We start from the raw sequence: 22,155 nt of genomic DNA, 5'->3' as shown, positions 1-22,155 counted from the left end.
AGCAAATGTGAGGCCCTGAGTTTAAAAAGACAACATCAAAAAACATTCTTTCAACCAAAAGATTAGAAATAGTGTCATTAGAGACTGGTAATAACATTGTCTTTGTTGTTGCTTGGCAGGTTTTTTTTTTTGTTTTGTTTGTTTAGTTGCCCAGTTTTTCGCCTAGACTGCTCCTCCTACTTAAGCATTCCAAGTAGCTAGGAGGACAGCCACCACCACACCCAGCTTTATTGATTGAATTGGGGTCTTGATGACTTTTTGCCTGAACTGACCTCAAACCGTGATCCTCCTGGGTAGCTGGATTACAGGTGTGAGCCACTGTACGCAGCCCAAAGCATATGACTTATATTAGGTAGAGTGTGGATGATTAAATACTTTTAAACCTTTAAACACCCACCGAGGGGACAGAGTCCCACATGCGTATTTGAGGGCTTGGTGTTTTATTGGAACAGTCTCTACAGTCATTTTTTGAGGCCAGGCTGGCCTCAAGCTTGTAATTCTCCTGTGATCCTCCTGAATACCTGGAATTACAAGCATACACTGTCGTGTTCAGCCTATAGCAGTGTTTTTTGAAGCATAAAATGTATTAAGAATATGTTGAAGTCTGGGCTAATCAGAGCCCTACTTATGATCAAAGGCCACTGAGTACAAAAGCTAGATGTAAACCGATGAGTTATTATATAGCTATGCACTTTAGCCCTTAAATACAATCTTCACTGACATTAAAGAGTAACTTCAGAGCTAAGGATGTAGCTCTGTGCTAGGTGCTCGCCTGGCAAGTGTGAGGCCCTAGGTTTGATCCCCAGCACCACAAAAATAATAGTAATAACTTTAAATCTCAGGCTCTAGCCTTCAATGTTTTAAGTGTACTGAAATAATTATTTATGTTTACTTTTTGTTTCATTCATTCCTAAATCCAGTTTCAAATGTATCTTGAAATTCTTTAGTATCCTAACAAGTTTTGTTAAAATTACTTAATTCCTTCATACAGAGGAAGGAATTTTTATATAGTTGTGACTTTTCAGTTATGTGAAGGTTTTACTCTTTTCTTGGTGGTACTGGTGCTTGAACTGAGGGCCTTGCATGTGGCTGGCAGGCACTCTACTGCTTGAGCCACACCTCTCAACTATAAAAGTTTTACTTACTCACAAAAAAGAATGAGGAAAAAACCAAACTCTAAAAGTGAACGAACCCGAACAGAAACAACTGGTGCTGACTATGTCAAACTGATTGAATAGCTACAAGAGAATGAATTCACATTTTTCTCAGTAGCATGTATTTTTAAGAACAAATGGAACCCTAGAGGAAGCTGACTTAGTTTTGTGATCAGTGATGTCATTTGTGTTAATCCTTGAGCTGTTTTCAATGGTGTGGGTGTTAGAGGACGGGCAGTGAGTAACACTGGTGTTGGGGAGCAGTGTTCTTACTGTGGAGGGTGCAGGTGATAGGAACGGTGAGGAGCCTGCAGTACTGAATGTGCACTGAAGGGACAGAGTGAAGGCACTTTTTAGAAAAGTTGTTTCCTGGCTCTGTTCATAGAAGCAGAGGTAGCAAGGGACATACATAACCTTAGTTCCTGGTTTCTCAATAACCATTTCTCAATGGAACCAGGGCCCTTGAAAAATGAGGACAAGAAAGGCTCTTCTGATTCCTACCCCACCGCACCCCCACAAAAAAAAAAAAAAAAAACCTGCTAATAAGTAGGAGTGGTGGGTACACATTGTCTTCCCTAATGTGAAATCCTCCAAAATCTGAAATTTTCTTTTCTACCCTCCCTCCCTTCCTCTTTCAGACAGATGCTTGCTCTGTATCCCAGGCTGCCTTAAACTCGAAGTCCTCTTGCCTCGACCCTTAGAGTGCTGGGATTACAGAGATATGCCACCACGCCCAAATCGAAATCTGAAACTTTTTGACCCCCAAACATGATGCCACGTGTGGAAATTCATACTTGATCTGATGTATCCAAACTTTGTTTTATGCACAAAATTATTTAAAATAGCATATAAAAGTGCATTCAGGGTAGTTGTATAAGGGTATAGAAACCATAAGTGAAGTTCATGTGTAGACTTAGGGCCCATCCCTAAAATATGAATTGCACGTAGAAACGTCCAAAATCTGGCATCTGAGATACTTCTAGACCCACACACTTGGATGGGGAAGCTCAGTCTGTGGAGCCACCGGTTCATAAACTCTAGTGTCCTGTTTATAGTGAGGGCTGAAGTCATTGGGAAAGCATGTTAGAACATGCTGCTTACTAAGTAGAAATAGAAAGGTGAAGCAGTTGCCCTCTTAGTTCAGTGGTCAAATTCAGTGTTGCCATAGTTAAATTACTGTGTCTCCTGGCTCGATGACTGGGGGAGAGGGAGGAGTGCATCACCTTTGTGGTGGTGGTACTGAATCTCACGATGAAGAACTGAACACAGAGGTGAGAAGAGGGGGTGTTCTGCAGAACACTCACCCGACTCTGAAGGATTCAGTGTTACTCAAACACAAAGGCGGAACTGTTTAGACTGGGGGACTGAGAGCGCCATCCAAATGCAGTGTGCAAATGGATTGTGGGTTTGCAAAGAGTCAGCATGGGCTGGGGGTGCAGCTCAGGGATAGAGCACTTGCATAGTGTGTGCAAAGCCCTGGGTTCCATCTAGCACTGCATAACAAACAACTCAGAGAACAGCTAGCATAAAGAACGTTTTAGGGGCTACTGGGAGCAGACCAGCCATTCACTGCTGCTGATTTGCTTAGGTGAGGTGATGGGGTTGTGATTAACCACGTGGGGAATGTCTGTCTGGAGGAGATGGTGCCTGAAGTATCTGAGGGAAAAGGGTCACAGTAATTATAGCTCATCTAAGCAAAAAAGTAGACCTGTCAAGGTAAAATAGGTGTGGTGGCGCACACCTGCAACTCCAGCACTTGGGAGGCTGAGGCAGGATTGCTTAACACAGTGACACCCAGTCTCTCTTTTTTTTTTTAAGGTGGGGGGAGAATAAGGATATTATGGAGAATGACCTTATGCAACAAGTTTGACAATTTAGATGAAATTGACAGTGACAGAGTCCTTGAAAGAATACAAACTTCTTAAAATCAGCATACCAGCAAAATCTTGAGGTCAACTCTGTCCAGCAATAAAGTTGAAATTGAAGTTTAAAACCTATCACAAAAAACGGGGCATGGTGGCCCATGCCTGTAACCCACCGCCCGGGAGGCAGAGGCAAGAGCGCATGTTTCAGGCTCTTGCTTCAAACCATGTGGTCTGAGCCACTGGAGAGTTTCAGTCCAGCCTGGGTTACGTAGTCTCGAAGAAGAAAATTCTGGACTGTTTGGTTTACTGATAAATTCTGCCATACATGTAGAGAAGGTGTACTGTTTCCACGAACCCTAAACCTGTTCAAAGACTTGAGGAAGAGGAAAACAATGACTACCCAATAACTGCGATGTCAAATCTGAGGAGACCGTCGCCAGTGTGAGAAAAGGAATCCCAGAGCACTGTCTGCCATGAACATAGACGTGAAAATCCTCTGAGTAGGGCAGTGTGTGATGACAGGCAAGGTGTAGCCAGGACTGCCAAGCTGCTTCAGCATTTAGTCATTAATGATTACCACATTGACTGCAGGAGGACCTGCAGTCATCTGGAGACAGCAAAAAAGGTGTTTTATAAATTTAACATCCATTTTTCCACACCTAGGGAACCTGTCAGTCATGAGCAAAGTAATAAATAAGGGTGAAGTAATGAAAGTTTTCCTCCCTGGTCAGGAATAAGCAAAGGCAAAACTATGTCTTGCGATTCTATTTGGTGTTGTCTTGGAGGTACTAGCCAGTTTACTAAGACAAGAAAAATCAAGGCTTCATAGAATGCAAAGGAACAGTCATACCATTGGAATGACTGTGTAAATTAAGCATGATACAGGGGATAGATATATGGTAAGTGTACAGAACTTACCCATAGGCCACATCCAGCCAGCCTCCTGTTTTTGTAAATAAAGTTTAAGAATTGTAATATATGTACTCAGTTATTTATGTGTTGCTTGTGGCTATTTCTGCACTACTGGGACAGTGATTGTGGTGGGGTCCTATGCCTGGCAAAGCTTATGTATTCTTTTTTTGTTTTTTTTTTTTAACCACATGACCACTTAAAACCTTTGCTCGCCTGAATATTGGGCATTGACATGTATAACACCCCCCTGCTTACAGTGGCACCAATAAACATCAGATACCCAGGAATTTATAATATAACAGAAGATACTTAAAAACGTCTGTCTGTAATGCTAGTTCTCACTTGAGGGACCCCAAGGGACAAAGCAGTGAAATGTATGGTGATGTTTTTGGTTGTTCCAAGGAGGGGATGGTGCTAAGTCTGCCCCACAACAAGGAGTTACCTGACCCATAATGTAACATGCTGAAGTTGAGAAATCCTGCTGCAGTGAAAACCAGAGTGGCCAAGAGAGTAAAGATCACAATGAATGGAGAATTGACCTATCTCATTTTTCTAATGTGATTTACAGATTCATTGTAATTCTAGTCAAAATTCCAGGAGGCCTTTTTAAAATAGAAACTGATATGTGGGTTCCTAAATTTACCTGGAAATTCAAAACTTAGAGCAGCCAGGACAATCTTGAAAAGTTTTGTGCCACCCACCCCCAAGTTCAAGACTTATTGCAAAGCTACAGTAATCAGAGCTGTGAATTACTGGCATATACCCAAATACACAAGAGAAAAGAGTATAGAATATACAAGAGATAGGCCTGCTCAAATACTGGCTTACCACAAATGGTGCTAGCCGGGGGTGGTAGCTCTTGCCTGTGATCCCAGCATTCAGGATACTGAGGCAGGAGGGTCACAGTTCAAGACTAGCCCACACAAAAGTTATGGAAACCCTGTCTCAAAACAAGCCAGATGTAGTGTCAACACAGGCTGCTGGGGAGGTGAGAGGATTGCAGTGTCAGACCTGCCTGGGCAAAAAAACAGAAAAAAAGAATTTGATGTAGATTATAGACATTCATTAGTAGCAGACTTAGGGCAGGAATAGAGTGTGTGGTGTAAGCAGGCAGTCAGAGAAGAGATGTAGATTAGGTAGCCCTTGATTGCGGATCCAGAGGGCAGCATAGGGGCAAGAGTACATACCATCAGAAGAGCTGTGCTGATCGCAGTAGTGATCGGCCATTGCTGGAGAACACTGGGGTGATGCCACAGCTTCGGCTCCCTAGCTTACCACAGCTCCCCCAGGGACACTGCAGCAGGTTCTGTTGGGTCAGTTCCTGAGCTAGCTGGAGCACAGCCTGAAGGGAGTGTACATCCAAGGCAGGCTCCCCTCTCTGAGATGCTGAGCTACATTCTGATGCCTCTTTTCAAGAGGGAGTGAGCAAGTAGAATTCAGAGGGGAGGAGGCAGAGTGAGGTTAGTAATGGCTGAGCTGGAGTTGTCTACCCTGGATGTGAGCTGACCGCAAGAGGCAGGATCACAGTTCTGTGTATTTGAGAAGCAGAACTGCAAACTGCCTCTGTGGGCAAGTTGGTAAGAAGAAGGAAGGTGATGTGAGACAGGCAGGCGGGTGAGGGGGAGGGAGGGCAGGTGAGGCAGGGAGCACCCTGCAAATGAAGGTAAGTCACCTAAAACTTCTCTTGAGGATATTGGAAGTCGTAGAGATTCCTAAACACTAATAATGAGACCACATTTATAAAAGACAGTCTACCATCTTAGCTTGGTTTAGAGGTTAGGGAATAGGGACTATTGGAATACGGAGAAAACCTTCACAGATGAAATATTCAGCAAGCCGAGAGCACAAAATGTAAAAAACAGACGTTCCCTTATATTGCAGACATCTGGGGAAGACCAGCATGACCAAGTATAGCAGAGATCAGGTCCTTGCAAGGGGGTTTCTTCCTCATACTACACACTTTTGTGTGGCTGCTGTTAGGCAGAATGCAGTCCTGTCTTAAGGGAAGGAACTGAAGTGGAGTCTGTTGTGTTTAAAATGCTAAAAGAGCTCGTGCCTGCTAATTTGGCTATTTACCCAGATAGAACAACTAAACAGAACGTGGTGTAGACTGTTCTGTTTCTGTTGCTTTGCTATCTGATGTGTGTCCTGCTTGTCACCTACATGTGTTCTAAAAATTGCTTGTTGTTCAAGGACACTGGACTTTCAAGTGCCACCGGAGGGGTGTATATTAGGAGTATATAATTGAGGATGTAAAGCATTTTAAAATATTTTTATTAAAAAAAATCTCTTCAAGCTGGAAGCTCCTTGACCTCCTTTGGAACAGAAACATCAAACAGTGGTACCTTATCCCAAAACAGTGCGGTTGGTTCTGCCTTTACACAGGACACAAGATCTATAAAGACACAGTTATCTCAAGGTAAGCTGTTTTCCTCCAACTGTTCATCCTACATTTTTTTTTATTCATTTATTCACATGTGCATACATTGTTTGGGTCATTTCTCCACCCTGCCCTCCCCCCCCCCCACATACACCCTACATTTTTATAGTGACTTTGCCTTTCTGTAAATGTAACAGCTTTTGCAGCTTGTAAATAATGTGTAATTTATACTTGGTTCTTGAGAATTTTTCCCGTTTACTGTGTTGCAATCCATGTATTATTGAGTGATTTGCACATACTTTTTATAAGTAGATCATGGAACTATTCAGCGCTTCTGAATTTGACACTGTTTGTAAAGCAATCTTATAACTTGTGAATAGCACTTAAGAATGTCAGATCAGCCCCAGACTCACCACTGAAGACAGGAGGCTCTAGATACGTGGGAAGCGTCGGAAGAGAGAAACGGTTGATTAGAATGCTGCCTTGACCCTAGCATCCCACTGGATGTAGCACAGCGGAATCAGGAGCGCTTCTGAGAAGTGCACTCCTCACATCCCAGGCTCTGGAGACTGGGGAGCTACACTTGAATAAGCTTCTTCATATCCTGTTTCGTTTTACTAAATTCTATTTCTCAGGCTGGAGGTGTGGCTCAAGCAGTAGAGCACCTGACATGCAAGCATGAAACCCCAAGTTCAAGCCCCAGCACCTCAAAAAATAAAATCAAAGTCTATTTTTCCACCAGCCAGTCTCATTACCTGCAGCGGTGATCCAGATTTCACATCTGGATCTGCTGCCAGAGTGGGCATGGTTGGTTCATTGCTTCACGTGACTGTCTACCTTTCAGTAGAGCAGTGAAAAGTTACTTCAGGAAGGTGCTATAATCTCAGGACAGTATTTTTGAAAGCTGTGAGTGTAAATATCAAGCCAGTGCCAAGCATAATCCTATATATTTCCCTGTAGATATTTTGAAGTACTTGTAGTTACCATCATTCCTAATGGCTTACAGTACTGTGTGTGGTGTTCTTGAGCTAGTTTCAAGTGTCGCCTAGGCCAGTATGGAACTTGCAATCCTCCTGGAATTAAAGGCATGTACTACAATGCCCGGCTTGACCTAAAACATCTTCACTTTTAAACATCTTAAAGTTTTATTGTAAATGAATCAAAATAGAAAAATAAAAGTAACCATAATCTTGCTATCTAAAAATGACAGATGTTTACATTTTATGGTGTCTTCTTTCAGACTTTTTTCTAGGCTAATAAAAGTATATATATTTGTGTATACATAACATTTTATTTTTTTAGAATTCTTTCTTGCTGGGATTTTTTTTTTTTTTTTTTTGGTGGAACCAGGGTTTAAACTCAGGGCTTTGTGCTTGCAAAGCAGGTGCTCTGTCTTCAGTCTGCTGAGAAAAAATAAATAAACAAGAAGCACAAATTAACTAGCTGCCTGATCATTTCAGAAAAAGACCTCTCCGTCCTTCTTTCATCTAGAGCACTTTAAAAAAAATTTAAAGATTAAAATTTAAGTATATTTTTATTAAAAGAAAGTTAGAGGTTTATCAATACAGAGTTATTGCAGGGAAGGTCTGAGAGTCTACACCTGAATTCCACCAACTAAATTAAAACACGTGGGGGGCTGGCAGAGCAGCACGAGCCATACAGCACCTGCCTAGCAAGCGTGAGTCCTTGAGTTCAAACCCCAGTACCACCAAAAACTTTTAAAAACCACTAGAATTTTAACTGTGGTAAGAATGTTAAGATCGCTCAAGAGAGTGTGCTTTGATTGTTTGCATTTGGTTTTCCCTATAGCATCATGATTAGTAGAGTGTAATAGTAAAAGAAATTTTAACGCACAACAAATGAATTTGTTCCTTGCTTTGATCGCCCACTGAATGTACTTCTTTTTTTTTTTTTTTCCGAATGTACTTCTGTAGTACTCTTTAGTCACAGGCTTCTTAAATTAGTTTTAGGAACTTAAATGGTCATTCAGTAAATAAATATTCGAAAATCAACTGTAGCAGCAGGCTTTCCACTTCAAGGCTGGTGTGTTGTGGCATGCCTGCAGTCCTAGCCCTGGGGAGACTCAGGCAGGAGGACCATGAGTCCAGGAGTTTAAGGCCAGCTTGGGCGACATGTTGAGACTCCACCTCAAAAAGCAACGTCAAACAAAAACCTTACTCTTTCTTTATATCCAATTTTAAATGTTTTCTTATAGACCAAACTTATACAAACCCACGATTTCCTGTTACAATCAATGGAATGATTACAGTGTTTCTGTTAATTTTTGTCTAAAGTGATTTTTTCCATCAATGCTGGAAATACATACATTTGTTTAAAAAAAAAATTGCATGCCTTAGCTCGCCATAGTCTTGGGGAATGTTACTAGTAAATTGTCGGTGAAGTCTCTGATCATAACAAAGGCATTGTGGGAACTCACCAGTTCACATCCAGGCAATAGCATATTTGGGTTTTTTTTTTTTTTTTTTTGCATAAAATGAGCATAATTTTAAGGAAAACATACTCTGGAGTAGGAGAGCTCCCTGAGCAGAGATTTTCAGCAAACATTGAGAGGCAAAAGAAGCAAGCGCAGAGTGCCTGGTGTTATATTCAGTTCATACCACGTCCAGGCTCTGACCTCATGGAAAGAAAAACAGGAGGTGTAAGTACAAACCCCAAAGTAAATAAAGACCATCAGGAGAGCTCTAGAACGGCAAGGAATGAGTGGCACCATGCCATCATCTAAAGGGTTTATTTCTTGTGGGCCTTTTAGTCTTTGTTTGGTGTTTTTTGCTGTACTGTGGTTTGAACTCAGGGCCTACACCTTGAGCCACACTGCCAGCCCTTTTTTGTGAAGAATTTTTTTAAGATAGTGTTCACAAACAATTTGCCTGGGTCTGGCTTTCAACCACAATCCTCTTGATCTCTGCCTCCAGGGTAGCTAGGATCACAGGCGTGAGCCAGTGGCCCCTGTGGTGCCTTTTAGATTTGATGTTTAATTGCCTAAGCCCCTAAGGCATCTAAGGTCCACCGACCTCACTGTCTTCTTTACTCTTGTGATAGAACTCAATGGCAAGCTGTTGCTTTAGTCATCCACAGAAAGTGCTAAAAAAGCTACATGTCAGCATAATCTGGGGTGGTTCTTTTGAGGGAAGCCTCCATTCCACCCACTTACGGTGTTATCTTTCATAAAATGCCTAGGGAATCTTGTAACAGGTAGCAATTTTTGAAAAATTTATTCTACTAGATAAAAACACAGAGTAGGTTGTGGAGGTAGAGGATTTTGTTTGCTTTTTTTTCTTGCTAGGTTGAGGGCTAGGCCACTACAAATAACCAAGTTTAAACTCTGGTGTAGTAAGTAGATTCGAGCCAGGCGCCAGTGGCTCACACCTCTAGTCCCAGCGATCAGGAGGCAGAGATCAGGAGGATCACAGTTTGAAGCCTGCCTGGGCAAATAGTTTGAGGGACCCTATCTCAGAAAATCCTTCACAAAAATAGGGCTGGTGGAATGACTCAAGGTGAAGGCCCTGAGTTCAAGCCACAGTACTGGAAAAAAAAAAAAGTAGATTCAAATTTGTGACTTTGAATTGGTAAAAATAAAACTCCAGCTATTTTGCTTTGTTTTCATGGTCTAGGTTATCTTGAAATCCCCAATTAAGGTAGCTTCTTATCTTTTGGTTACATTTTAGGTCGTTCAAGCCCTCAATTAGACACTTTGAGAAAAAGTCCAACCACGGAACAAGCAGCTCAGACCGCCTCAGCCCACTTACCGACCCCAGCGCCTGTTGGGAGAAGGAGCCCTGTGTCAACCAGGCCTTTGCCATCCACCAGCCAGAAAGCAATAGAGAATCAGGAGCACAGGCGAGGTAGAGCTTCAGCTGTCTGTTCATCCTGAATTGACTCACCAACACGTTTCATTCTCCTGTTTTCTTTTTCTTTTGCAATAGTGCTAGGGTTTGAATTGAGGTCCTCACACTTGCTAGGCAGGTGCTCTACCACTTCAACTACTCTGCCAGCTCTTTTTTCACTGGGTGTTTTTGAGACAGGATCTTGTTTTCATTTTGTCCGGACTGGCCTGGAACTTCCATCTTCCTGATCTCTGCCTCCTGAATAGTTAGTATTGCAGGTGTGAGCCAGCAGCATCTGGCTCCTAATTTGCATTAATAACATTTGCATTATGTGAATAACCCTAGAAGGGTTACTTGGAACTTAATAGAATGTTTAAGGGCTGGGGATTTATTTCAGAGGTAGACTGCTTGCCTAGCACTCCTGAGATCCTAGGTCTGATCCCAGAGAGAGAGAGAGGTTATTTGCCAGGCATGATAAATGCCTGTAATCCCAGCAATCAGAAAGCTGAGTCTGGACAGTCGTGAATTTCACACCAGCCTGAACAGTGCTTCATCTTTAAATTTGACTCAAGTAGGGGTGGGAGTCTAGTTTTATGCAGATTATTTGTTGGTTTTGGGTTATCCTCCCCAACCCCATTTCTAACTTTGGGAAGTTTTTGGTTATGTATACTGAGTTGATATGTCACTTTGCATGTCTCCTTGTATAGCTGAAGTGCACAAAGTTCCAAGGCCAGAAAATGAGCAACTCAGAAATGATAGCAAGAGACAAGTAGGTAAGTTACTACCATCCAAAAGCCATGTCCTGTGTGCTTCTCAATGTAGAAAACGTTTTAACTGTATGATACATAGTTACTGGTCCCAGGGGAGGTGTCTCTGCGAGGATAGAGCAGTGTCTTCATCTTGATTATGGTGGTGGCTGTGTAGATCTCTGGTAAATGGCACAGACCTGTACATAAAGACAGCAGAAGATGAGGACAGGAAAAAACTGCTGACATCTGGAGCTGGGGAAGTGTCTAAAGAGGTACAGTGTCCACTGAGCATGTGCGAGACCTTGAGATCAAACAAACAAACAAAAAAAACCTTGTGCCTTCTGAATGGAGTCTGAAGTTTAGTTAATTGTATTTTGCCAGTGTCAGCTTGATAATCTTGATGATGTGCATTGGGCACAGAGGACCACTCTGTACTACTTCTTCAGTGTTTATAGCTACCGTATCCTAAAATCACAATGTTTTAAATAAATATATTTTCTGGAGAAAGCTCTGGTTTGATAGTAGGCAGTTGCGTCTCACTGTATTTATTCTTTGGTGTTACCTCTGAGTAGGATTTGTGCGTGTGGTATGCCTTCTACTTCAGTGTTTGTTTTTGCATCAGTTTGTTGCCCACTATAAAATCCATTGTTTTCTCTGAGTTTAAGAATGGATATGTACCTTACAAGTTTTAAAACTTTCCTCATGAAAACCATTTTTTCTGGACTGCTTCAGGAATCCTCGTGTCATCTTTGCATAGGGGCCATGCTGATCTTCACTGGTCTTCCCGTTTCAGCAGGTGTGCCGCCGCAGGAATTAGCAGAGCCTTTTTTTTAAAGTAGTTTAAAGACTTTAATTTCCTTTTATGGTTTTTGACATAATAAGGTTTACATTTCCTTCACTTGTTTGGTAATCTGTAACATCTCCAAAGCATCCACTTCATTCCAAATTTATTAATGGAGAACAAAGTATAATTGAAAACTCTTCCAAACTAAAAAAAAAAAAAAAAAAGGTGATGGATAGTTACCTTACTTAGATAATGATTGGAAAGTAATTTATTTTCACACCTAATTTTAGAAACCAAGATAAATGTGTGAACAGGTTTTTTTGTTTTGAGGTTTTTGTTTTTTGGAGACTTGGTCTGGCCTCGAGCTCCTGGGCTCCAGTGACCCTCCTGCACCAGCCTCCCAGGTAGTTGGGCTATACCTGGCTCCACACCTTCTTACGTTTTTCTCTGGGCTCTGTACCATGGGATACAAAGGTTCTGGTTAGATACATTTATTTTAGTTTGCTTTGTCTTATTTGCAAAAAGAGAACTCTCCTTTCAAAGTAATTTATCGTGTACAAGTTATACAAAGTAATGAATAAAAATATCTTTCATTTGAAACCCACCAGCTTCTCCCACCACCAAGGTTCGAGGTTCGTTAACACAACAGTGAGTTTCAGATTTTTCCTTAGATTTTATATTCTCAGAACATTTTTCAAAAAGGCAAATCGTCTTGGCAGGTGACAAAACTTGTCCAGACTTGAGTGTCTGGAGCCGCTCTGTGTCTGTGGTTGGTTTTCTCAGATCCAGTCGGTGTGCCATGTCTCACACGGTGAGCATACAGTCATCCTGTTACTGTCTCCTAGTTGTTCCTCTGCTGTTGGGCATTTGGGTTCCCAAGTTTTCACTTCATATTACTTTATCCTATTTCATGTGACTGTGAAATCCACCGTGGTGTCACATAAAGAAAATCCATAGACACAGGAGCACCTTTCGACTTGTGTTGACCAGTGTTGGTTTCCTTTTCTAACCCTTCCTCTCGTTTCCCATTACCCTCTCCAGACAAGGCTTTATGTTTTGAGAACCCACTGTGGGTCTGGGGACCATGGCAGTGAGAACAAGTCTCCAGACTTGTTTGGTTACTCCAGTAACACAGAGACAAGCGTTGCTCCCATCAGTGTAAATGGCGACTGATTTGTGTGCTGTTCGTCTTCTGCAGACTAAATCTTTAGCCACTTAATTTCTTTTTATGTGAAAATACAAATATAGTAACATATCTAGAAACTTAATCATTTCTGTTGTCAACCATGTAGTGTGAAGACCACGATAACTGTCCTGAGGCAGCTAGCACATGCTGAATGTCCTTTGTGTATTCTTTACGAACACAGTTCCAGGTGCTCCTTCAGCTCCAAGGAGAGGGCGTGGGGGTCATCGAGGTGGCAGGGGAAGATTTGGTATTCGGCGAGATGGCCCTATGAAATTTGAGAAAGACTTTGACTTTGAAAGTGCAAATGCACAATTTAACAAGGAGGAGATCGACAGAGAGTTTCATAATAAACTTAAATTAAAAGGTAAGCTTTAACTCTTCTCAGAAAATAAGTTGATCTGTGAATTAAGGATGTGTTCCAGATGAGATGTTTAATTTTATTTATGGCGTGTGCTTGTTTTTCATTAGAAGATAAACTTGAGAAGCAGGAGAGGCCCGTCAATGGTGAAGATAAAGGAGACTCAGGAGTCGACACCCAAAACAGTGAAGGAAATGCTGATGAAGAAGATCCCCTGGGGCCCAACTGCTACTATGACAAAACTAAGTCCTTCTTTGATAATATCTCTTGTGATGATAACAGGTATGTTGATGTGTAAAATGATTTCATATAAGCCCATAAGGTATAATAATGCTTACTGTCTAATGACCACAATTGATTTTTTAATGTTTTGTTTTCCTAAAAGACTTTGCACTAATGTTTAAATTAAATTCCTTAAAAGGAAGAAATATGGGCTTGCCTAGCATGCACACAACTCCAGGTTCAATTTCCAGCTCCCCAAATCAAAAAGAAAAAAATAAATTTTGACTAGGGATATAGTTCAGTGGTAAACTGCTTTACTAGCAAGTGCAAGGTCCAGGGTTCCATCCCAGCACCACAGCAAAAAAAAAAAAAAGAAGAAATAACCACATGCTTTTGTTTAGGGATGTAATGTGTATTAGTAATTAAACATGTAACGTCTAAGTAAGACCTTTTCCTTTAACCCTTACTCTGTAATTCAAAGGATGCCAGAACTGAAAGAGATGTTTCTTTAGGGTTCTCTGATATAGTTAAACTATGCCAAATGATGGTATTTGTGACTCCAGAAAATTGTCAATTTCTTGTGAGGCGAAAGAATTCAGCGCTAAGAACCTGAATGTCCCTGGAGTTCTGTTGCCCAGTTTTTTGTCCTTGGACGCAATTTGGTGCCATCTAGTGGCAGTTGTCTGCTTCAGTTTAAACATGGCTGGGGAGGATAAGTCAGTCCTGCCTGCTGTTGTCTAGACTGAGTGACAGCAGGGACAATCAGAAACTTGCTGAGTTAATTGGCATCAGATCCAGAGTTTGGGCCACAGTCTTGAAGACTTGGCAACCTACCCTCCATCTCCTAGCTTCCTCAAGATAGGGGTTTCCTCCCATTGGAACTGAGGAGTCAATTGTAAGTCCCCTTATATCTGAATGACCATTGTATTGGGACTTTTATTGTATTTGTTTCAGAGAGTGTATTTGTGCAAAACTAGTATCAGTCATGTTTTCATATGAATGAAACAGAACATTGTAGGAACGTACTGACCTTGTATGCCATGAATAGCTTGCAGTAAGTTCAGTGGAATGCTTATTTTTAATTGACCTGTAGAAATCTAAATTTATCTTTAATTTGGGAATTAATGTTACATGTTTTTATAGAGAAATGTTCTTTTAAGCCTGGTGTGCTGAAGGTCATTTATTTTTGTCATATATAGAGAAAGAAGACCGACCTGGGCTGAAGAAAGAAGGTTAAATGCAGAAACATTTGGCATCCCACTCCGTCCAAGTCGTGGGCGTGGTGGCTACAGAGGCAGAGGAGGTCTTGGTTTCCGTGGCAGCAGAGGGCGAGGCGGTGGCAGAGGAGGGACCTTCACTGCCCCTCGAGGAGGATTTCGAGGTGGCTTCAGAGGAGGTCGCGGGGGCAGGGAGTTTGCAGATTTTGAATACAGGGTGAGTGTTACATGCTTCTGGGTTAGCATTCTGTTTATGAAACTCAGAACATTTTCACTTTCATCTCATTTACGTGAGGGGTTTTTTTTTTTTTTTTTTGAGATTATTAGTGTAGATTCCTGACTTCTATGGAGAATAGACCTGATTAGGATGATACATATGTTTTTGGTTGTTGTTTTGTTTGTCTCTTCATTTTTTAATTCCCAGAGTGGAACACAGAGTCTTGCACATGCTAGGCAGGTGCTCTACCAGAGCTACATCCCAGCCTTACAGCTACAATTTTAAGAGCATTAACTTCTTGGCTAATGTGTCAAAAAAAATTTTTTTTTTCTGTGTTGCCTTCAACTGAAGGAAGTAGGACCTAAATTTTGGGCATTCCTCTTTGTCTTTTTACCAGAGAACTATAGTTTTTAGATTTTATGGACTGGAATAAAGATAGTGTACAAAAAAGGAAAACTATATAGAATCACCTTTATTTCATATTATGGCAGTTTTACATTTGTAGGAAGCACCTACCCCCAGGATGGAAAGCACTTAGCCATTTCACAGCAGTTAACAAGTACTACTGTGCTGAAAGTTTTCACATAGTAACTAACCCTACTTTACCCAAATGTTATAAACGAGGACAAGGATGCAGAGAGCTACCTAAATAACTTGCCCAAGGTCACACAGCTAGGAGGCTGCATGCTGAGGACACAGCTGGTGAGTTGGTTTCCGAGTCACTGCTCTTAATTTAGTTTTGGGGAAAACTTCACTACGTTTTCCCTGGTTTTCTTATTTTTTTTTACCATGGTCTCAAGTTTGGGAGCTGCTATGAGAGGGCTCTGTAGCTTTGTGTAGTGTACAGTGTACATAATTTATCTAATGAATGGTGTTTAAATTAAGGCAGTGTAGTAACTGTCCTTTCTGTAGTAAACTCTTGGTTTATTGACATTAGGAAGAGTGGAGAGGAAAAATGTAATGGGAAGGGCCAAAGTCTCTTTCTTATAAGGAGAGTCATAGCAGAGGACAGCTGGCAACAGAAAGACCCGCTGGCAGGAATTTTATCATCCAGTGAATAAAAGTGGCCACTCTTGATCGCTCTGGAAAGAGGTCAGTATTGGTGGCCTTTGGACCTGCCTTTGGGATTGCACCAGCAGCGCCAAGACTGCTGAGATCAGCCTTAGGTTACCAGCTCACACTGGCAGCACTGTCACCATCCCAACTCAGGGTCTGTCTTGGAAACGGGACTGGCTCTCGTTCTTCACTGCTGCTCGTGAAGTTGCTGATAGCCTTGAGCATAGAATTAAAAATTTACGGTGTTTGACATTAATAATCAGCCAGCAAACTTAGAATGTTCTTTCTCTTCTTAAATTCTTTTTTTTTTTCTTTGCTGAGAAAAAAAAAAAGTTTAAGTGAGGGGTTAAACTTGGCTTCACACTTCCTAGGCAGGTGGTCCACCACTGGAGCCATGCCTCCAGCCTTTTATGTGTTCTTTGTTTTGGGGATAGGATCTCATTTTATTTTTTGGTTGTGTTTTGGGGTTTTTTGGCAGTACTGGGGATTGAACTCAGGCCTCATGCTTGCTAGGCAGGCACTCTACCCCTTGAGCCACTCCTCCAGGTAGAGTCTTATTTCATGCCCAGGTTAGCCTAGACCACAGTCTTCCAATTTGTGCTTCCTCAGGTAGCTGGGATGACAGGCGGCCTCCACCATGCCCAGCCATTGGTTGAGATGGGATCTTGCAAACTTTTTGCCCAGGTCAGATCAGAATCATGATCCTCCAGATCTCTGCCACCCATTATCTTAATTTTTTTAATACTCTTTTTTTCTTCTGTTTGCTTATTTGAGACAGGGCTACTTAGCCCAGGTTGGTCTCAAATTTGTAAACCTTCTGCCTCAGCCTCCCTCGTGCTGGGATCATAGGCAAGCACCACCACACCCCTCTTTAAACTCTTGTCCTTTGTTTAGCAAACCAAGCGCTCCTCAGCACAGCTTGTACAATGCTTTACAGTCATTCCTGGTGGTGCAGGCTCTGGTCTGTGTCCTCAGAGAGACCACTGTCTCCTTCACTCATTCTGCTGTAGGTGCACTGGCCTCTGGCTCTCATTCAGTACCAAGCTTGTTCTATCCTGGTCTTCTCTACCTGTTTATCCTGCCTGGAACGTCCAGCTCCCTTTTTTGTGAGTGTGTGCTCGTGTTTACACACTCCCATACACTTACTTGCTTGAGCATTCTTTCCCTCTTTTGTGAACTCATCCACTTAGACGCTAGTCAGTGTTTCAGTTTGGACCTGAAATGTTTCTGTCTTGCTGTCAGCCTTTTCAGACTGACCTGACATTTTCCTGCTCTCCCTTCATCTCAGGTCTGCCTCCATTTAGTGTTTCCTCTTGGCTTCCCAGGTTGTAGAGGTGTCTGTGATCATGGCCCATTTCCATCTCACCACCTTCATTCCTTTGAAATGTCCCTGCCAGGCCAGATGTGGTGGTACCTATAATCCCAGCTACTTGGGAGACAGTGATCGGGAGGAACAGTTCGAGGCCATCCCCCTCAAACCCCATCTCAACCAACAACCAACAAGGCATAGTGGTGGAGGATCATAGTCCAGGCTGGCCCTGGGCAAAAATGTGAGACCTTATCCAAAAAATAACTAAAGCAAAAATGACTGGGGCTGTAGCTCAAGCAGTAGTCACCTGCCTAGCAAGCACAAGGCCCTGAATTCAAACCCCAGTACAACCAATAAAAGTGGGGGGGGGGGGGAAGGGAGTTAGGGAAGAAGACTGACTAAGATGAAGATATGGTTCAAGGCCAGCTCAAGCCTTGGGTCAACCTTGGGTTCACAAGACCCCATTTCCAAAATAACCAAAGTAAAATATCCTGGTTGTGGCTCAAGCTGTAGAGTGTGTGCTTTGCAAGCGTGAAGCCCTAAGTGCAAAACCCGGTCCCACCAAAAAAAAGAAAGAATGAATGAAAAGTCCCTGCCAACTACCGGGATATCCTGCAGATAGGTCTGTAGACCTTCAGTCTGTCTTCACTCCACCTTAGACTCATCAGTCCCCTGTTAAAGCACCAAGGACAACCCCTGTTGAGGTCCACACTGAGTCAAAAGTTTTTAAACAGTTTGAGAAAAAGTCCATTAAATTAAGCCTGAAACCAGATGAGAATTATAGCACTCGTCACTAGTGTGGCCTCATTGGAGTTACTAAGCCATACAGGCGGTCAGTTTCCACATTTGTAGAAAGAGAGTTGCACGGTTTAAACTCAACTACACCTTTTCAAGATCCAATAAGAACCATACATGTCTTCTGTAGTATCTCTTATGGGGCCGGGAATGTGTTCTTCCCTTGGGCATCTGCCCCACCCACAACTGCTTCACTGTTAGGCTCTCTCATAGACCCATGCTTTTTTTTTCTCCTTTTTTTTCAGGGTGAAAGACAAATGTGTTTTCTGTATGACCAGATTATCATGGTCCTTTCTCTGAACATTCATGAACAGACCTCACCATTGACTTCCCTCTGTGTGCATGCTACATGCACTTATTAATACAAATATTTGTTTAAGTCATGTCCTATTACATAGTCATCTTGAAACTTTCATTAGACCTCAGTCAGTGTGCCGAAGGATTCCAGTGCATTACAGAAGTTATCTCCTGCGTCTTTACTTTATTGTACTCCTGACAGGCAGTTCACCCTCTGCTTGGGTTTGTCAAGGAGTGTTAGACTTTGGGGACCCTGAAGCACTGCCCTAATGGCTAAGTTGGATGTTCTGTTGCCCTGCCTGCTTTTCTTACTGTGTGAGGGTCCCTACTTGTTGTATCAGCCCCATTTCTCATTACCCTTTAAGCTGTGTGATTCAAGCAGGCTAGCTCACAGTCATCTCTCACACACTGCTTGATTCAACTCCAGCCTCATTCATGTGCTAGTTAAACAGAATTCTTTATCTGTGCCAAGTGTTCTGCTGGGCGTTGGTGGCAACAGACAGATACAGTCCCGTGGGAAGACAGACATAGCTAAAGCCAGGCCTCCCTCTCTTACTCACCCTTTCCAGCCATGCCCGAGGTTTGCTCTGTCTTTGGAAACTTCTCTTCCTTTTTTGTACTGATTGCTTTCTTTTCTGATACCTGTGGTATCTGCTTTCATCAGCATACATTTTAAATACACTCATTGTTCCCTACCTCATGCATTTTGTTCTGGCATAGAGCTTATTTTTTGCTGGAGGAGTGACTCAAGTGGTAGAATGCCTGCCTAGCAAGCATGAGCCCCTGAGTTCAAACCCCAGTACCTTTCTCAGCATGCAAGCACAGTAGACTTGAAGTAATTGCTTATTGTGTTGATTAGGAATTCACTCCCTCAGCTCTCTTGTGAGGCCCAAGCTCCATTGCTGTGGCTAGTGCTAGACTGCCCATTGCAGACTTGAATGACCTTCCATCTTTAACTATAGCTCTGGCCTCAGCAGCATGTACCTTGTAATGCATCTCCTCTGACACCTTGAAAAGTTGGAAAGAGTGACAGTGGTCACTGCACGTGAAGAGGGCTCACCTCTGGCCAGGAACTCTTTTCTGAAGCATCATGTAGTGCTTCTGCCCACAGCCAGATGTTTGTGCCCCTCAGCAGCCTTCAGGAAGAGCTGGCTTTGTTCTTCGTGCTGTGCTGGTATTGCCATGAGGAATTACAGTTTGAGGATGAGCATAAGCCAACTTCAGTGAAAACAAAGTGAAGCCGGGCACTGGTGGCTCACACCTGTAATCCCAGCTACTCAGGAGGCAGAGATCAGGAGGATCGCAGTTCAAAGCTAGCCTGGGCAAATAGCTCACCAGACCCTATCTCAAAAAAACCCTTCACAAAAAAGAGCTGGTGGAGGGGCTCAAGGTGGAGGCACTGAGTTCAAGCCCCAGTTAAAAAAAAAAAAACAAAAACAGAAGTGAAGGTAAGATTGTAAAAGAATCAACTATTCTAAGCCTCTCTCCTCCCCACCCTGTGAGGTGATTGCTAAGCCAAGGAGCCTAGGAGGTTAAAAAGCTAAAGCTAAAACTCACAGTTAGACTTGGGGCGCAACATGAACTTTTGGTCCTGTGGGGCTTTTTTCTTTTCCCTTGGGTTTTTTGGGGGTGGGGGCGGGGTATAAGAGTGTAGCCAGCTCATAGTTTATATGCACTGCCAAGTAGATTGCATCACCATGGTGGGGGGGAACCGCATTTGCATCTGTGTTTCTTCAGGGAGGGTCCAGAGACAATGAGCTATCTGAATGACAGCGTGATTCTCTCCCCCGACCCCTTGTGTCCCTCTCTCCTTTCTATCTTTTTTTTTTTTACCTTTCAGAAAACCACAACTTTTGGGCCCTAAAAGGTCTGGATTGGTCGTACTGCTTTCTGAAAGGTAAAAAAATCGCTAAATAAATCGGGAGGTGTGAAGGTTGGTTTTGGTGGGGAACAGGTTCATCCAGCTCACTTACTTCTAAGCCAGTTCCCACCAAGCCATATGCTTTAGTTTAATGACATTGTGAAGGTGGCTTGGTGTTGAGTGCACAGGTGAAGCTAAGTCTTTCGCCCAGGAAGCATCTATCAGTGGAAGCATCAGCAGTAAAAATCAGGTATAGCCACCCTTAGTGTCCACAGGGGATGTACTCCAGGACCCCATGCATACCAAAATCCTATATAGAAGACAGTGCAGTATCCTCTTATTTGTTTGTTTCTTTGCTTATTTTGGGGGAGGTGCTAGGGACCGAGTCCAGGGTCTCATGTGCCAGCACGCTCACTGCCCTGAGCTCGCCTCTAGATGACTTTCAGGACCTAATATAGTGGTCTTATAAACAGTCTGTTGTTGAGGGTTCATGACAACAAAAACAAAGTCTGTACGTGCTCAGCACAGACATAGCCTGCTGCGTGCCCCCCACTGCACATTTCTGTCTGCAACTGGTTGAGTGCAGATGCAGAAACCAAGGATACACAGGGCCACCTGTGGTGGCAGCTGGTCTGGAGGAAAACACGGCCTGGCTCTGGCGCTGTAGAGCATGTAGTTCAGGAGTAGTCCCACTAGAAAACTCCTGTGGGTTTTTATTTAAATTTTCCCAATCAACTCCATTTTCACACCTTATTTCAAATTTAACATTTATTTTTAAAAAATCAATTCCTAAATCATTGCTTTCTCTTGCCTTCGAATTTTCGGCACAATGTCATTTTACTTTCTGGATATTTTGTTGCTTAGTAGAGACATCTGAGACTTAGGAATTTTATGAAGCTTGTCTCAAAAGAGTGTTTGATGGGTTTGACCAAGCGGAAAGTTCAAGTTATAGCACTATTTTTTTTTTAATTTTTGAGGACAACCAAAGGTAGGAGGGTACACCTGTATGTTAGGGTGCTCTTGCCAGGCCACCCCACAATGCCGCTGCTTTCGTCATTGCTGACTGGAAAAGGAAGTGAATAGAACGAAGCTATTGCTGGATGCAGAAATCAGCAAACATGAAAGGAAGGGTGTATTTAAACTTAGACAAACTGACAAGAAAGCCCAGTTAGTAAGCCAGCAATGTAGAACGTGAACTTTTTTCTTTTTCTTTTCAGAAAGACGACAAAGTTGCTGCATAGTCTCCAGACAAGTCTTTGAAAATAGGTGAATTTCTCACTCTTCCTGGTCCTGCAAATTGGTTTCAGTCTTTGTGAAGAATGAAGAAGTGACTTTGCTGTATATTTGTCACCAGCACTGGGTTTTGTTTATTTTCTGCTTAATTTCAGAGATACAATGCAGTTTCTTTTGGGGGGGGGAGGCTCGTCTTAATGAATGAGCATTGAATATATTTGGAATAGCAGATGGTTAGTAATTTCTTATGTAGAGTTAAACTAAAGCTGTACTTCAGTGGGACTTCTTAAGTATTTTTTCATCACTGAAAGGATTTTTCTTATCACTAAATTGTATTTGGCAAGTTGCCTGCAGATAGGGCCGTGATACTGTGTTTTGAGCCACAGAAGGTTGTGTGTGTGTGTGTGTGTGTGTGTGTGTGTGTGCGTGTTTCTTTCTTTTCGGAAATCCTATAATATGAGGTAGCTTATTTCGTCAATTAATTAGGGTGCTGGATGGTAGAGAATTTTGTCAGTCAACTCTGTACACACAGTAAATGCTGTTTCTTAGGCAAAGGTAACTTTTTTATATAGTTGTAAAATTCCATTATATTCCATTGCCAAAGAAACGTTACAAAGTTTGTATAGCTGTATAAAAAGCAACTAATTTTTTAAAGAATAAACATTTTAAAGTCAGCAAGCATAGTGTGTCTTTGCAAGAGTCTGCGCGCTGAGGA

The 22,155-nt window shown here is 42.3% G+C and overlaps 1 protein-coding gene across 3 annotated transcripts in view; it reads left to right on the top strand.

Moving 5' to 3' along the window:
• Lsm14a (LSM14A mRNA processing body assembly factor) overlaps positions 1–22,114 on the top strand; it is a 47,065-nt gene extending 24,951 nt beyond the window's left edge. The window contains exons 4-11 of one of the 3 annotated variants that reach the window (XM_020180372.2): positions 6,228–6,350; positions 9,998–10,174; positions 10,864–10,929; positions 13,057–13,239; positions 13,344–13,515; positions 14,655–14,889; positions 20,187–20,243; positions 21,425–22,114. In XM_020180372.2, coding sequence (XP_020035961.1) covers positions 6,228–6,350; positions 9,998–10,174; positions 10,864–10,929; positions 13,057–13,239; positions 13,344–13,515; positions 14,655–14,889; positions 20,187–20,210 — 980 coding nt within the window. In that variant the 3' untranslated portion in view covers positions 20,211–20,243; positions 21,425–22,114. The remainder of the gene's footprint in view (positions 1–6,227; positions 6,351–9,997; positions 10,175–10,863; positions 10,930–13,056; positions 13,240–13,343; positions 13,516–14,654; positions 14,890–20,186; positions 20,244–21,424) is intronic. The other 2 variants (XM_020180374.2, XM_074057607.1) reach the window with 2 other exon arrangements.
• The last annotated feature ends 41 nt before the right edge of the window (positions 22,115–22,155 follow it).

This window comes from Castor canadensis, chromosome 16 (genome assembly GCF_047511655.1).
Source record: "Castor canadensis chromosome 16, mCasCan1.hap1v2, whole genome shotgun sequence".
Classification (NCBI taxonomy): Eukaryota; Metazoa; Chordata; class Mammalia; order Rodentia; family Castoridae; genus Castor; species Castor canadensis.
The sequence above is the reverse complement of the archived record's forward strand: the minus strand, read 5'-3'. Positions and strand labels throughout refer to the sequence as shown.